At 39.2% G+C, this 18,431-nt stretch overlaps 1 protein-coding gene across 9 annotated transcripts in view; it reads right to left on the reverse strand.

The window, feature by feature from the left end:
• The window catches only part of INPP4B (inositol polyphosphate-4-phosphatase type II B), a 958,716-nt gene that overhangs the window by 289,434 nt on the left and 650,851 nt on the right, over nt 1-18,431 (reverse strand). Inside the window, exon 1 of one of the 9 annotated variants that reach the window (XM_072621129.1) lies at nt 1,575-1,669. The exons of the other annotated variants lie outside the window; for them this stretch is intronic. Within the exon in view, the coding sequence (XP_072477230.1) occupies nt 1,575-1,591 (17 nt within the window). The 5' untranslated portion in view covers nt 1,592-1,669. Of the gene's footprint in view, nt 1-1,574; nt 1,670-18,431 lie in introns of those variants that run through there. 9 annotated transcript variants of the gene reach the window in all.

The raw sequence follows: 18,431 nt of genomic DNA on the forward strand, positions 1-18,431 counted from the left end.
ATTGGGGTGTGGAATATCTATGACAGATTACTCAGTTCAAGGTGGTTTCAGACATTAGCCCAGCTTTGCATTCCATATCCATTCTTTTTGTGATTTTTACAGTGTTCATTGTAAATAAAGAGCTGACCTTGAAATCAGGAAAAACTAAATCCTGCCTTTACTATATTCCAGTTGTGTGGTCCTGGAAGAGTCTTGTAAACTCCCAGTGAATTCTAGAGTACTCTCTAAGATTGTAAATGGAAGAGGAAGTCCCCACCTGCACAAATAGAGGACTTTCCTCACATGGATTTCTTTATATTAATGAAATTATGAGTGTGATAAAAAGAAAAAAAGTAAAAATTAAATTTTATTTCCTTTTCTTCTATTGAAATCAGTAGAGAGTTCAAGAGGCAAAGCACAATCTACTTTCTCAGTTCCAGCCCCCTTTTAGAGTGCGCTCTTGAAAGGTCTTCTATGCCCATATCCAGAAGCCCAAATAGGGTTTTACTTTAGAAAGTCAAAATGGGGAAGGTGAAAGAGATCTGGACACTGGCATTCTCCTCACCATCTTCAATCCTCTGATACTCTGCTCCTCATGGTAAATTTCCAATTCTTCACCCCCACCCCAGGGTCTCCATTTCATGGCGTATCCTGGGCTTTTCCTTCCCCCAATCCCTACTAGAAGCATGGACAGACTTTCTAAGGGAGAGACAGCCTCCTATCCTGGTGCAGCTACGCCTGTAATCCAACCATTTTTGCACCCCCAATCAGGAAGCCGTCTTTCATTTGAAGTAGAAATGACTTTTCTTAGTTAAGCAAGTACTCAAATGACTTAAGTTAAAAGGAACTGACTGACAAGCCCAGTTTGGGGTGTATCTTTGTTTTCCAACACTTTTACTGAGAAAGAAAAGGGAGTTTTAAGACTAGAGGCACAGCTTACCCCAGCAAGAATGTAGCCTGTGGGCACAAGAGGGCAGTGATCTCCGCAGGGCAGGGATCAATCAGTAAAATTCAAGGCCAATCAAGCATTTATTAAGTGTTTACATGTGCTAGGCTCTGGGAACACAAAGACCAAAAGGGAAAAGGGCCTGCCCTCAGTGAGCTTAAATCCTTCCTATGTTAATTTATAAACACCTGGAGAGATCATCTAGGACCTTACTTTAGACCTGGTGTATGGATTATGTCTTTATGCTCAAATCCAACTGAGTCCTTGCCACTGACTGGTTCTTTATGGTATAAATATCCCTTTACCCTCCCCATCTCCCTTTTGGCCCCTATCTTGTTGGAAACATACTCTTAAAATTCCCCCCCAACCCCCACAAGTTGTATCATTCTGGTCTTTGTAGAACCATAGTACCATATCTCACAAGGCCACAAAGGGTAACATGGCCTCAGATTATGTCATTGGCTAGGACCAAGAGAACTAGAATGTTAAAAGACCTGAGTTTTAATCCTAACGTTTTTACTAATTAACTATATGACCTTCTATACATCACTTAATTTCTCTGGGCCCAATTGCTCATCCATTAAAGGAGAGGGTTGAACTAAAAATAACTTCTACTAATATTATTTCCAAATATTAAATGCTAACTTACTTGCAATCAAAGCACATTCTAATCCGTCAGATTGTCAGTGCTTCTGTCACTGAGATTTCAAAAATTGCACATGCTTGAGGTTTTAGGGACTGCACACAGCTGAAAGAAAGCCATAGGTCAGCTGGGCTAACCCCCAATCAATAAATCAATTAACATTTACTAAGGGGAAACAACATGACAAATATTTATAAAGCAATCTATATACAGGATAAATAGGAAATAATTAATAGCAGGAACAAACTGGACTTAGGAGAGGTTGGGGAAGGCTTCCTATAGAAGGCAGGATTTTAGTTGAGACTTAAAGGAAACCAGGGAGGTGAGTAGTTGGAGAATTCTAGGAATGGAGGACTACCAGAGAAAATGCACAGAGTCAATAGGTGGAACATCATTTTCCTGGAACATCCAGGAGGCCAGTGTCACTGCATCAAAGAGTCAGTATTGGAAAAGGGCAGAAAAGGGGCTAGGTTATGAAAGGCTTTGAACTCCAGAGCATTTTGTACTTGCTCCTGGAGGCAATAGGAAACCACTGGAGTTTAATAAGTAGGGGGGATGATATTACCGAACCTGCATTTTAGAAAAAATCTCTTTAGTAGCTGAAAGGAGGATGGATTAGAGTGGGGAGGGGCCAAAGAGGTGAGGTCTATAAACCAACGGATGAGCTCCTAGATGTTGATCATTCTGTTCTGTCTCCAATAATGGCTCCCTGGCCTATACTTTCTAGAGAAAGAGAACTGAGGAAAAAAAATCCCCGGTAATGTGTTTGGGTTAGCATTAGCATTCTTTTAGAAGGGTATTCCTCCCAGTGTCTGATACCCCCTTCCAGTTTGCCCCATAGGTGAAGGTTGTGTGACCTTCCCTCTAGGGAGCTTGCACTCGGATGGTTGTCATGGACAGTTGTCCTACCTAACCCTGGTAGAATATGATTCCTTGCTGGACCCTAAGAGGAAAGCCCACCTCCACATCATCAATGTCAGGGATGGAAAATGTTGGCACGACTGGTCAGAGGTAAGGTTTACACTACTGACTACTGCTTTTAAAAGTCACTTTAGCAAGTGACTTCCATCTGCTCCCTAACCATGTGGAATAAGAAGGGATTAATTGTCATTTAGAAAAGCTTTCTCATTACAGAAAATAATTTAGTTAAGTTTTATATGTAGCCTTTTGACCTTTTCTGTTTTCAGAAAAACGCTTAATATTCCTTTAAATTGACTGGTATTGCTCAATCTGTCTCTCTCTCTCTCTCTCTGTCTCTCTCTCTGTCACACACACACACACACACACACACACACACACACACACACACACACACACACACCCCTAATGTTTTCTCCTGTAGAAATGTAAGTTTCCTGAAGGCAGAAGCTATGCTTTTTGTCTTTGCAATTCTACAGTGTCTCCCACACAGATGGGTTTAACAATTTTCTGTTGATTTGAATCATGCCTTTCAAAATTGTTTTTGAATAATATATCACTGTCTCACTATGGTCATCCTGAAACCAACATTTAAATCCTGATGAACTGAACAGAGGTTATCCTTTGCCTAGGCAATCTCTCCTTAGCTGCTTAACATTTCTCCTTTCTATCCTGGGAAAAACTTGAGAACCCACTGGGCTAAGTAAGATACAAGAGACTCTTGCTTAGACTTTCTATCAAGAAAGATGACCTGTCTACTGGGGATGACATATCAAAAATGGTTACCAGGAAAGCAAAACTAGCAATGAAGTAAGAAGTTGGAAAGAGTCCCTCTTGCTAGGCTCAGTGACTTCCATTTACCTGGAGATACTATATTCCAGCTTAGGAAGTGAAAAGAGAGGGGGGCAAGGAGTGGGGAGTTCTTAAAGCACAGAGAGTGATCACTGAAAAATAATGAAAAATGAGTGACATGTTCTTGATCTGGAAAACAGCAGATGTGTACCATGATTTTCACAAAGGAAAAAGTAAAAATGTTAAAATTATAAACTAATGGGAATGATATTAATTAATGGTAAAATACCACAACACATTAATAAAAGTCCTCAGAAAGGAGAATATGATCACTAAAGTTGGCAAGAGCTGATTAAGAACAAGTTAAACCAGAATCTAACTTCATTTTGGACAAGGTTTCTAAACTAGGGTAGAATCAATGTGGCAGAGTAGATGGTGTTTGGCTTAGTGAGGAGCACTTGGTTTTAATACCTTCCTCTAAGATTTCCTGGTTTTGTATCCTTGAGTAAGTTGCTTCACCTCTGTTCTTTCTAGGATTCATCTACTAATTTATAGATGAGTTGCCATTTGCTTTACTGAAGTGAATTTCCCATGTTGATAAAAGTACGGGTACTTCATGTATTCATGCATTCTAGACTATTTGATCAGAGAAATGACATTAACATAATATATCTTGAGTTTAGCAGGTTATTTGAGAAAGTACCTCTTGAGAAACTGGAGAGAAGCAGATTGGTTAGTACAGGTGGGTTGTTTCAGAAATGGTCTACTGACTGGATCTAAAGAGTATTGACAAATGATCTAAAGAATTTGGAAAATAGAACTTCAGAATTAGGAATCCCTAAGATATGCAAGTGGTCTTCCAGACTGAAAATATTGAATGATAAGAACTTTTCTGGGCTGCTAATTCTATTTGGAGATAGCTCTGATTTTCAGGATTTTTTTTTCCTAATATAAGGCCTAAATTGAATCTTCCAACCAATGATCCTGGTTTTTGCCTTCTAGAGACTAAGAAAATAAGTCATGGGATCATCTATCTAGAAGTGGAACATCCTTGGGAGTCCCTAGGCACTTCATTTTATTTATATAATTACTAAATAGTAAGTATTTCTCTTTTACCCAGGAACCCTGAGAACCCTGAGTATCTTCCCCTTCCAATTTGATTTTGTTTTTTTTAATTAAAGGGGTCGTCCCTTGAGCAACTACTTAAAGAAGCCCATTCATTTGGGTGTATCTCACTCAAAGTGAGAATGTGATAAGACCTTAGCCTGAAAGGGCCAGGGTCTCCCATTGCATCCTGGACCATCTCCAGTGGGCTTGATGAATATCAGGCCACTGGACCCAGACGGCTCAGGGGGAGAAAGTGAGGCTGGTGACCTTGCAAAGCCCTCTCTCACTAAAATCAAAGTAAATGCAAATCATGTCATCATCTTGATGTCATGTTCCTCTTCGAGAACAAAGGACAAACACAACAAGACACTTCATTTTACAGACAAGAAAACTGATACTTATGGAGCATACGTGATTTGCCCATGGTCACACACGTTAAATATGCAAGATAGGATATGAACCAATGTTCATTCAGTGCCCGTTACCATGGTACCACACTGCTTCTTATCTCCACTCTCTAAATATCTGAAAATAGCTATCATGTCTCCTCCCACCCCAAACCTAAGTCTTTTCCTGGCTAAATACTCTCAGTTTCTTCAGACTATCCTCATATGACATGGAAAATGAAGGAAAGAGAATAAGCATTTATGTAGTATCTACTACGTGCCAGGCCCCAGTAAGTACTTTACAATTATTATCTAATTCAATCTTCACAACAACCCTGGGAGGTAGGGGCTACTTGTACGTCATAGTTTATGAAACTGAGGTAAACAGAGGCTAAGTAACTTGTTCAGAGTCACACAACTGTAAGTATCTGAGGTCAAATTTGAATTCAGATCTTCCTGAATCCAGACCCAAAGCCCTCAGACACTGCATCACCAACTACCTCTATGACATCTATGCAAATGGCTTCTTCTGGAGGGCCCCCCAACTTACCCATGTCCTGTAGAATTAGTAACACTTCACATTTGTCTGACCAGGACAGAGTACAGCAGAAATGCCATCTCTGTTTCTAGAAACTATATTTCTTTCTCTAACCCAAGATCACATTAGAATTTTCTTTCTTTTTTGCTGAGATGTGATATTGCCAACTCTGAACTTGTTATCTACTACAGACAAAGTGCTGTCTTTCTACCCCTGCCTCCCCCTTCCTGAAGTTGATTTTTGAACTCAATTGGGAGACTTTACGTTTATTCTTATTGAGATAATCTTGTTAGATTTAGCTCAATGCTAGCTTGTCAAGATCTTTATAAATCCTCATTCTGTCATCCAGTGCATTAGTTCTCTCTCTCTCTCCCAGATTTGTATCACATGCAAATCTGACGAACATGCCATCTATGCTTTTATCTAAGTCTTTGCTAAAATGTTAAACAGCTCAATGGGAATCCTTAGGGAAATTTCCAACACAGTGCTGCAGGGCTCTGTCCTTGTTTCTATTCTGTTTAACAATTTTATCACTGATGTGGACAAAGATATAGATGGCAAGTTATCAAATTTGCAGATGATATAATAGTAGTAAGAGGACATGGAACAGGGAGAGCTAGCAAATGTATTGGATAACAGAATTCGAATCCAGAAAGGTTCTGACAAGTTGGAACAGTGGGTTAGAGTTAATAAAATGAAATGTAATGGAGATCAATGGAAAGCACTCCACTTGGGTTTATAATAATAACTTGACTCTCCAAGTCAAGTATGAGGGAGATATGAAGGCAGAGTGGTTCACAGAAAGCAGAATTAGTTGTTCCAGTGCATCACATATTCAGTAAAAGTCAGCACTCTGATATGCTTGCCCTCTCCCCCCATATTCATTACAGTCCTAGACAGCATTGATAGAAGTCTATCCAATACCAAAAGAGGAAGGTACTCTATCCTAGCCTAGAGGCTACATGTAGATGATTGTTTCATTTATGGGTACCACATTTTAAAAGGAAAAGTGGAGTGTTAGTAGTCTCAATACAATGCTATATGTGCACCGGTTGAAGGAGCTTATTATATTACCATGGAAGAGATAAAAATTCTAGGAAGGAAGTGTTATGTAGAAATAGGGTTAGGCTTGTACTTCTCTACAAAGGTTTGAAATAAGACCAATATGCAGAAGCTTTGGGTAAGCAAATCTTAGCTCAATATAAGGGAAATTTCCTAATAAGTATCGCTATCTAAAAATAGAATGAATGTCCTTGGTATATAATGAGCACCCCATTTCTAAGAGTCTTTGTGTGAGGCTTGACCACCATTTGTTGAAAAAGTTGTAGACAAGGTTTATGACTTGTGAAGGGGTTAAAGCCAATTGTAGTGTTCTCCAGTCCCATCCTTAAACCTTATTTGTATTTCCTTGTAGAGGGTCTATGAACTGGTCAAACCTTTAGACTAGGGGTTCTTGATTTTTTAAAAAAAATTCATGGATACTTTTGGCAGCTCAGTAAATCCTATGGACCCCTTCTCAGAATGAAGTTTTGAAATGCACAAAATAAAATGCATAGCATTACAAAGGAAACCAACTCTACTGAAATAATATGATCAAAAAGTATTTTTAAAAGTGTCATTTGTCCCAAGTTTAAAAAAAAAAGTCTTACTTTAGACAGTGGAGAAAGGGAGGAGGAAAGATGTTTAAGCCTGACCAGTCCACCAGTATAAGTAAGGCACGGAGCAGAGGCAGAGAGAAACATTGCTGGCTGGGGCTGGGCCACTAGGAACAGATCTAGAAACCTTAAAATGTCCCACTGGCATTTCCAAGTCAATGGACTGAATGTTCTGTTTGTTACAATCTCCTCCAAAACCATCCCTCCTGCAAACCTCTCTGTTTCCATTGAGGATTTCACCAACTTGATGTTCTCTCAAAATAGTCTGTGACTCTTTCTTTCTCTCCATTCTTGTCCTGTTCTTCCCCACTGGCTGCATAAATTGTCAACTCTATCTTCACATTTTTCATCTTAGTATCTTCTTTTCTGACTCTAGGTCAAATCCTCCTTCCTTCTCACCTAAGTACAGTTAAATCCATCTCACTGGTCTACATTTCTAGTCTTGGCCTTGCTGACCTATCTTCCAGACACTTTCTATTACTTATTTTCACACACTTAATATTCCAATCAAACTGGCTTCTTAACTGTTCCAGAACTCAATACGGTACCTTCCACCTAAATACCTTTTCATAGATTCTCTGAAATATACACCTTCTTCACCTCTCTCTCTCTCAGAATCCCTTCGATCTCAACTTAGACACCAATTCTTCTCAAAAGCCATTCCTGAATTCTCCTCTCCCCCAATCAGTATTTTTTTATCCCTCCTGAAATATTCCTTCATATTTATTTATTTCTCTCTATGGCATAGCTCCCTCAGTACTACTACTAATAATGCTGATAACACTAACTAGCACAGTGCTTCAAAGTTTGGTCCTCCTAACAACCTCTTGAGCTAGGTGTTATTATTCTTCCTATTTTCCAGATGAGGATATTAAGACAGGTAATTAAAGTCAAGACCAGGTAAATTTAATTTACCAGGTAAAGACAGGTAAATTAAGACTTGCCCAAAGTCATGCTAATAAGTGTCTGAGGCAGAATCTGAACTTATATCTTCCTCACTCCTGAGGTGCTCTACCCAGGGGAAGGTACACTTCCATGACCAAAAGTTACCTTTTTTTCCTTTAGATTTACTGACTAGATTTCTTGCTCAAAGACCAAGCCTTAAACGTAATTCGCTCTGGAGATCATAGACTGGACAACAGGTTCCCAACCACGTAGCAGTAACCCTGAGAGTCTTCCCCTTCCAGTCCAATTTTTTGTTTAATTTTTTTGATTATAGGGGCCATCCCTTGAGTAGCTCCTTAAAGAAGACTATTCATTAAATGGGTGTATCTCACTCAAAATGAGAATGTGATAAGACCTTAGCCTAAAAGGGCCAGAGTGTCACATTACATCCTGGGCCATCTACAGTCATCCTGATGACTGTCAGGCCACTGGACCCAGAAGGTTCTGGAGAAGAAAGTGAGGTTAGTGACCTCACAGAGACCTCACTCAAATCAAAGTCAACTACGAGTCATGCCATCATCTTGATGTCATGGTCCTCTTCAAGAACAAAGGACAAACACCTGTCTTTAGCTGCCAGTAGAAAGTAAATTTCTTGAAATCAGGACCTGTATCATTTCTTTTTATCCATAGTGTCTCACACACAGTAAGTACTTAATAGATATTTGTTAAAATAAACTACAAGAGTCAGTGATTTCTGAAATAGAAGCAAAGACCCATAGTCAAAGTTGCCACTTGTAGAATTGCACAGACCAACTCCCAAGGTCCATGAAGATGTCCAAAAGAAAAGGTCAAAATCAACAACAATAATCCAATTCGGAGCTAGGAGGGAGCAACATGACATAGAGTTAGAGGATCAGGAATTGAGACTGAAATGCCCCTGGGTAACACAGTGAGGTGATGGTTAGCCTAAGCTCTCATCCAAGCATGGCCATAAGCTCTTCAGACTCCACTGAATTCCTTTTAGCTGATCTCTTGGTATTACTGCCATCCTCCAAAGCCACTGCAGAGTCTCCCAGAGCAGCAGCCTGGGGGGCCTCCTTACTTTCGGTGGCCACAATGCTATTACCTGTGCTCTGGTCCATACTATACTAGTTCCTTATTTGGAGACCTTAACTAGACCCATTTACCTGCCTTGGTTATAGTTCCCTCATCTGTAAAATAAGGGGGATTGAACTCAAGGAACTCCAAGGTTTCTTCTAGCTCTAACAGTCTATGATTCTCTGAGTCTAAGAAAACCAGGCTATAGTAATAAATACCCAATTCAATCTCTGTAGAGAAAGAAATTAGACAATTAAAGCAGGTTGTTGCTAGGTCATTATGACTTTTTAATTCAGGCGGCTGTTCGACCAGGAAACAAAAAATGGTTCTTGACATCTTTAGGAATTCTGATCACCTCAGTCAAGTCCTTGCTTCTCTCACTAGACAGTCTTAAATATTTAACTATGCAAACACAATCACCCAGGACTGAGGAGGGCAAAACAGCAGCAACACTGGTCTAAGCTCCATTTTCACAAAGATTTATACCATACATAATACATCAGTGAGGAAAGTTCCTTAACATTTGCTTCCCACATCTCCTAACAAAAGTCTTCAGAGTCATAGAAGCCTGCAAATCCAGTTAAAAGGAAGGCATTTCAGTATGAGAAACATCACCTTAAGCTTGACAACTAGATGGACCCCCTGCATTATCTTTCTGTCCAATATACTCAGTCATGTTTCCCAGGGAATGTTCAATGGCCAAACATCGTCCTTTCTTTTGGAAAAATACCAATGTATAAAACAATGGTTCTAATAATATCCAGGGTGGAAAGCCATCATGAGCTGAGTTAGACCCCATGAATGGACAATCAGGGCCAGGTCAATGGAACTTCAGACAAGAAGAATGCCATGCATTTCAATGGTAGATCATTGACCTCTTACTAGGGACCATGACAGATGTCACTGTCATTTGTATTAGTGGTAGTTATGTGGCAGTAAGGTCATGTGGGTCTTTAGGCAGCTTGGTGACCAGGATCAGAAGCATCAAGCTCAAATAGATGGTGGGTGGGGGGTGAGAGTGGAATTAATCTGAATATAAGGTTCCCTGCAGGCTGAATACCAACTTATTTTAAAATATTGTATTCTTATTTATTTTGTTAAATATTTCCCAGTTCCATTTGAATCTGATCTAGAAGCTCTCAAGAGTATTGTAGGCTACATATCTGAGGGTGCATCAGTCCCAGAAGGCTTTCTGTCTTTGACACCTCTGGCAAAGAACACTTTCAAATGAGCATCCACAAAGGAAATTGAGCAAAGCAGGTAATAAGACCTGACTATATGTAGCAGGGCTTCTTAACATCTTTTTTGTCTCTTGGACCCCTTTGGCAGTCTGGTGAACCTTCTCTGAATCATGCTTTTAAATGCAGAAAATAAAATGCATAGGACTACAAGTAACCAAATTATATTAAAACATTAAATATTAAAATATATGAGATAAAATCTATTTTTTAAAGCTGATGAAGTCCAGGTTAAGTATCCCTAAAGAAAGTCTGAGACAGTGACATCCCAGGGGTTGAACAGCAAACATCAAATTTGCACAATGAGATTCTATCCACATTCCGACACTAATTTACCATGAAAGGCATGGGGCTGCTCCGGGTTAACAACCGGTCACAACTGTCACTTTTATTTCTAGTCACAGTGGCCCCAGAGGAAAAACTCAAAAACTCAAGTACTCTGAAATAGCTAATGAGCTGTCCTCCATACGGGGGCCATGCCCCATGCCTGAAGTTACCCCTCCAGGAAGCAGTCCATCTCAGGCCCAAGGATGTACTAGAACAGCACACATGAGAAAGAAAATGCCCCTCTGTGTTGAGTGTAAAGAACCTAGCCACTCAGTTGCCTGTTGGAAAAAAGCTACAGTGCCAAACTAGAGAGAAAAAGCATGAAGAAAGGGCATGTTTGTTCCTTTGTGCTGTGGAAACTTAGTCTGCAGCACTCAGGAGTCAGGTCCCCTTCCTTCAGAATCTATGCCTTAGGTCTTGCCAGGGGAAGATACAAATGTGGTCCTCCATTCCCCAATCAATCAATCTATCATTAAACATTTATCATGTGACTACTATGTGCTAGGCACTGTGCTAAATGCTGATATTAAAAAGAAAGGCAAAGACAATCTCCAAACCTGAAGAGTTCATTTTAATGGGGGGGGAGGGGAATACAATATGGAAGAGCAACTAGGTGGCCCCATAGTGCATAGAGCTCTGGGCCTGGAGTTAGGAAGACTCATCATTATGTGAGTTCAAATTTGGCCTGACATTTACTAGTGGAAAATCACTTAACCCTGTTTGCCTCAGTTTCCTCATGTGTAAAATGAGTGAAGGAAATGGCAAACCATTATCTTTGACAAGAAAACTCCAAAATGGCTGAAAATGACTGAAAAACAATAGTAACACAACATGCAAATAACTGAAAATACAAGATATATCCAATCCAATAAACATTTATTAAGCTTTCTACTATGTACCAGGCACCTTTGCTAAGCATTGGAAATACGATCAATAAAATGATAGTTCCTGCCCTCGCAATCTAAAGGCTGGGTTGGGGGGAAGAGGGAGACAACACACACACAAAAAAATGTCAGGGAAGGAGTTGACACAAGGCAGGACATACAGAGTGCAGTGAGCCCAAATGTCAAGTCTCTACCTTCTATAAAGAAAGGCATCTGGAAGAGTTTGGTACTCCACTCTTATTTATTTTTCTCTTTTGCTTTTATATCACCTACATCACTAAAGGGGCCATACCTTAGCTACTTCTTAAACATGCCTATTCAATGAATGGACATTACTTCACCCTAAATGAGTACCTGCATAGACCTTGGCCTAAAGGGCCCAAGGTCTCCCAGGGCATCTTGGGTCATCTCCAGTCATCCTGATGAATATGTGCTTACTGGAGTCAGATGGCCCTGGAGAAGAAGTGAGTCTGGTGACCTGCACAGGCTTCCCTCACTCAGAACAAAGTCAAGTGCACATCATGTCATCATTTCTCTGATGTCATGGTCTTCTTTGAAAATGAAGGATGAACACAAGAGCAATAACTCTAATTAGAGGGAGGGCTTGAGTTAGCACTATGGTGATAAGATTAGAGGTGATGAGTTTAACCTGGAATAGAGGATGTGTGTGTATGAATGTATTTTACAAATATAATTTTAAAAATAATATTTTTAAGATATGTATTTTATAGTATTATATGTGCTCTTGTAGTATACATATTATATATGGTATCTTTTTATTTGCTATATATTAAACACATACTTTCATATATGTATACTACTTGTGTTATATGTGTGTATGTATATGTGTATGTATACATATAAATTGGAAGTAATCTCATGACTACCTAGCATTGAGGGAGACTAGGAAAGGCTTCTTGAAGAAGGTGGGTTTTGAGATGAGATGTGAAGGAAGCCAGGGAAATCAGGAGACAGAGGTGAAGGAGAGAATAATCCAGGTATGAAACACAGCATAGTTTAGAAAGAGAGGGCACTACTAGCCGGAAAAATTAGGAAAGGCTTCCTTTAATAGGTGATCTGGCTCTTGAAGAAAGATGTTCTACAGAGTACAGATGTGGAAACAATGGATACACATGTGAGGAACTTATCAAGACAGGGTCTGGTCGTTTTGGTTTTTTTGCCCAGAAAACTATTTTTTTCCCTTCCCATCTCTACCTGACATTGCCTTTTACGATCCAGAAAAGTTCCCTAAAGGTAGTTTCGATTTAGCTTAAGATCTAGCACACTTCTTTGCACGTGTTATTTTCAGTCATGGCCAACTCTTCCTGACTCTGTTCTTGGCAAAGGTACTGTGAGTGGTTGCCATTTCCTTCTCTGGCTTGTTTTGCAGATGAAGAAACTGAGGCAAACAGGACTGAATGACTTGCCCAAGGGTCACACAGCTAGTAAATGTCTGAAACCAGATCTGAACTTAGAAAGAAGGGTCTTTTTGACTCCACACCCTGCACTCTATCCACTGCGTTACCTAACTGCCCCATATCATATGATTAATGTGCCTGTTGTTGTCTGATGGTTGAGAGATGAACCCTGAGTTGATCAGTTGCCGGGGGTTACAACTACTGTAAGACCTGATATCAACATGTTTCATAGGCTTATGTCTGAGAATATTCCTGAAAATCTCAGTGTTTAGCAGTGAAGCATGTGGCCTAGGAAAGGTATTCATAGGCTAGAACAGGTTAAGTCTAATGAAAAGAGCGTTAGACATCATAGACTTCAGAAGAAAATGATTGGCTGAGGATTTTCTTTATTCAACCCAACAAGTATTTATTAAGCATTTACTACATGCCATCATCAGAATTGTAAAGTAAACAACCATTCCCCATACAATTACAGTTTGTTTTCCCCTACCACAGACAGCTGCTGGGGATATTTTGCTACACTTGAGACCTTTTTTTTTTGTCTTTGACTTCCTTGTAGCTTCCTTGACTTCCTGTCCAGGGTATAATAAAAGGGAGTAGACAATTGAATCATTCCTATTACATAATTCCGGAATAGATGGAACACTTTACAATTCTCCCAATAGTGCATTCATATGCCTGTTACCCCACAGTCCCTCCAATACTGACTTCTCACTTTTTTCGTCTTTGTCAATTGGCAAAATAATGAGAAATAAAACTTTCAGAATTTTTCATCTATATTTCTCTTCTTATTAGGGGTTTGGAGTATATTTTCATGTGGTCATTTATAATTTGCAAATATTCTTTTGAAAACTATTTATTCCTCTCCTTTGACTATTTATTTACTGGGGAATGGCCGTGGTATTTTTTTTTTGTCAGTTTCCTGTATCATCTTGAAAAGAAACTCAGTTCTTAGTAAGAGACCTAAACTTGGGGTAAGAAGAACAAAATACAAAGGGGAGTAAAGAGAAAGAAGAAGGTCTTTGTGGTGGTTGCTCTATTTTGTTTGAAGTTTATAGATTTTATGTAAAAAGGATCTTTCTAGTAGAAGTTTTAAAGACTGGTAAATTTTTTGGATGCATGTGCTAGTTCACAGATCAATGATTGGGAAACTATTCAAGCTCCATTTCACTAATAACTGCTGGATGCTTACACTTGGATGACCCTCTGTCATCTAAAATCTTATATGTTTAAAACCAAATACATCCAATTTTCCTCTCTAAACTAGTTCCCCTCCTGATTTCTAGGACTGGTTTTATTCTTTGCAATTAACAGAAATCTAATTTTTTTCTTGCCATCTCTACCCAACATTGAAAAAAAAAAAACAAACCCCTATAACCAATATGCAGAGTCAAGAAACAAAACTTTGCAGAAGTCAAAACCAAAAATATGTGCATGTTAACAGGCACCCTGACTCCATGAATTCTCAGTCAGGAAGCGGGTCGCTGGCTTCACTTTGAATTCTCTGGGATCCAGCTTGATCTCTGTATTGATCAGAGTTCTTAAGTCTTTCAATGGTTTTGTCTTTTGTTTTTACCTTTACAGTGCTTTTGTTAAGGTGTAAGTTAGTAGGTCTGCTAAGTCCATACAACTCTTCCCAGGCGTTTCTGAAACCATCCCCTATAACATTTTAATTTTTTACAAAAGAACAGTATATTCCATCATATTCATAGACTAGAACTTGTAAAGTCAATTGATGGGCACCCTGTTTATTTCCAGTTCTTTGCCACCACAAAGAGAGTAACTATAATTGTTAAAAATACATGTTTGGGTCCTTTTCCTTTCCTCTCTCTTTGATCTCTTTTTGTATTGGTTATCAGTGAGTAAGAAAGGGTATTTACAGGTTAGAAACTCTTCATGCTTAGTTCTGATTGCTTTCCAGAATGACTGAATCAATTCACCCACCCACCAACCTTACATTAATGTGCCTGATTTCCCATAACTCCTTCAACGTTTGTCATTTCCTTTTTGTCACCTTTTCTAATCTGAAGGCTATGAGGGGGGAGACCTCAGATTTCCTTTACTGCTTTGATTTGTCTATTATTGAGTTGGTGTTACTGTTGTTTTAATGTGACTATTGATAATCTAAATTTTTTCCTCTAAAAATTGTCTGGTCATATCTTTGAATTAAAAATGATATAATTATTGAATTACTTCCCTCATGGACTTGGTGAGAGCAGAGTGCTTTGTAAATCTTAAAGCACTATAAAACTGTGAATATCCATTGTTCATGTCCATTATTAATTGTTAAGTTGCTTCAGACAGCAGCAGTAGATAGGCAGCTGGACCTGCTTGACCTCTCTGAGCCTCTGTTTTCTCATCTGTCAAATGTCAGTATCAAAACCTCAACATTAATCTTTTTTAAGGGGCATCTAGGTGGCATGATGGATGGAGCACCAGACATGGAGATAAAGTTCAAAGCTGGCCTCAGAGACTTACTAGTTGTATGACCCTCAGTAAGTCACTCAACCCTTATTTTGCGCCAGTTTTCTCATCTGTAAAATGAGCTGCAGAAGGAATTAACAAACCCCTCCAGTAGCTTTGACAAGAAAATCCCAAATGTGGTCAGGAAGAGTTGGACACAACTGGAAAACAACAACTATTGCATGCTTCAGAGACAATGGTCTATTCATAGTCACGTAAAAAATGTGGTCTCCATTCTAACTTTTATTCCTTTTCTCACATAATTCTGCCTCTATGTTAAGCTTTCCCCTGCCCTACCCAGATTTTTCTTGTCCTACAGGACACAATTATAGTCTTCCCTTTCTGATGAAACCCTCCTCAAACAGTTGGCCCTAAGACCCTTACCCCTTTTCTGACCTCTTATTATTTGAGTCCATTATGTCTCTCCTATTAAACTGTGAGCTTCTTAACAGCAGGAATTGTCTTTCAGCTTTCTTGGAGTCCCAGACATTTAGCACAGTGGCAGGTGCATAGTAGACATTTAATATATGCTTGCTGACTGACTCATTTGGCACTTTGTACATACTTTTCATATGGAGATAGCTATAACTTGCCTCATCAACTAGAAGCCTTCTGAAAGGGGGAACGATGTCTACTCACACAGGGCATAGCACTCAAAACACAGCCCTTGAAAGACAATGTTTCTAGCATTTCATTCCACATTAGATAGAGAAACAGCCAGTTATCTGGTTCCTAGGGACATGTTTTAAGGCCTGTCATGATTCATAATTCTCCTTTCCTCAAGGACTGCACAGACTTTTGGTTCTAACTGATGTATCTCATCTTCTTTCATTAAATGACAACTCTGATGGAGAGGAAAACTGGCCTAGTGGAAAGAACATTAAAATTGGAGTCAGAAAGACCTGGGTGAGAGAGTCCTAGCTTCACCAGTGACCAACTGTGTCAACCCTTCCATGCAGTTCAGTTTCGGGGAAGATTTTCCCATCTACAGTGATGAGGATAATAACACCTGTCATACTCATTTCACAAAGGTTTTATGAGGATAAAAGATTCTAGATGGGAAAATGCTCTGAAAGTAGAATAATAAAATCACAGACTCTGGGGACTGAAAAGGACTTTAGAGATTACTTAGTATGGGCCCTCATTTTACAGCTGAGGAAACTGCAGAGGTTAAGTGACTCATCTATGGTCAAACAGTCAGGTGTCAAGCAGAAACATTAACTGAGTTCTCCTGAGTCCCCAATCTGGCAATTTTTACCGTAACATTGCAAAGAAATAGAGATTTTAAAAGTGGAAGGAAATTTAGAGAGTCTATAGAACACCAGTGCACTGTATAATAATAACTCAGTTATGAAGAGTTTTATGCTTTGCAAAAGTACTTACTGGGTCATTGGAAACTCATAAGTAACCCTGTGAGGTTAGTAATATTATTATTTTTTAATTACTGATGAAGAAACTAAGGCTCAGATAGGTTAACTGACTCACTTATTAAGGTCACATGGCTAGTAAGTGACTGGGAGAGGATTTGAAACTAGGTCTTCCTGACTCTAAGACTAGCACTCTAACTATTAGGGCAACTTTCCCCTACAACATCCCTTGTTCTGGGTTTGTATTTGTATGGATATATTTTGTTTTTACAACAAAATATCCACTATTGGGTGGTACAGTGAGGAGAATATTGAATATGTAGTCAAAAAGATCTGAGTTCAAATGCAGGCAGACACTTATAATTATATAACACAATACAATAAGCATTTACTAAGTGCCTACTATTTACCAGATACTCTGTTAAGTGATAGAGAGATACAAATAAGAAAAAGAAAGACATTCCCTTCCTTTTAGAAGCTTACAATCTAGTGGGGAAAGATGATATATAAAAGAAGCTAAAAAGGGAAAAAGGAGGGAGAAGGTATCCAAAAACTGAGACATGATGACTGAGAAGTGTAACCCAAAAAAATGCAGATGATGGGAATGGAAGAGTTCCTGATGATTCTGAGTCCTCTAGGTAAAGAGGCTTTGGGAGGAGTTTTTTTTCACTCTTTTCTTACCTCCTAGCTGTGTGACCCTGGGTAAGTCACTTAACCTCTGTCTGCCTCAATTTCCTCAACCGTAATATAGGGTTAATGGCATCTACCTAACTGGGTTGTTGTAAGGATCAAAGGAGATGCATGTAAAGCATTTAGCATGGTGTCTGGCACATTTGTTGCTGTTCAGTTGTTTCAGTTGTATCTAACTTATCATGACTCCATTTGGGGTTTTCTTAGCAGAGGCACTGAAATGATTTGTCATTTCCTTCTCTAATTCACTTCACAAATGATGAAACTGAGGTAAATGGAGTTAAGTGACTTATCCAGGGTCACACAGCTAGTGTCTGAAACCGAATTTGAAGTCAAGAAGATAAGTCTTTCTGACTCTAGGCTCGGCATTCTATGCACTATGCTGCCAAGAAGGCACTTTATAAATGCTTATTCTCTTCCTCTTACCCCTTATTATATTTCGTTTCCTATTGCCCTCCCCAGCACGCCATCTTTGTAACAAAGAATTTAAAAAGCAGTTCATTAAAATCAACCGCAGCAGCTAGGTGGTGCATTACAACAGATTCTACTGAGTTCAAATATGTTCTCAAACACTACTTAGCTGTGTGACCCTGAGCAAGTCACTTCACCCTCTTTGCCTCAGTTTCCTCATCTGTTAAAATGAGCTAGAAAAGGAAATGGCAAACCACTCCAGTATCTTTGCCAAAAAAAAACCTCTAATAGGATCACAAAGAGTCAGATCCTAATGTAACAACTGAGCAAAGAACAATGAGAATAAAAACATTGACCCCCTTTCCCCATATCTAGTCAAGCAATCAATCAACAAGGATTTATTGCTTATATGTGAGTCATTGCACTAAGCGCAAGGTATATAAAGACAAAAGTGAAATAAGTAGTTTCAGATATCAAGTAACATATTCTATTTGGGGAGATAATACGTGCACATGAATAAATACAGAATATATACTGTGAGTCCCCCACACCTCCACCCTCTGCAAAGAAAGGAGGTATATCTTGGCTATGTTATAGCAATTAAATATCTTGAAGGGGAGTTCAGCACCTCAGATGGTCCCAGCTTCCTTCTTTTTCTTAGAGCATGACTGTTCACACCCTTTCAA

Source organism: Notamacropus eugenii, chromosome 6 (genome assembly GCF_028372415.1).
Source record: "Notamacropus eugenii isolate mMacEug1 chromosome 6, mMacEug1.pri_v2, whole genome shotgun sequence".
Taxonomy (NCBI): Eukaryota; Metazoa; Chordata; class Mammalia; order Diprotodontia; family Macropodidae; genus Notamacropus; species Notamacropus eugenii.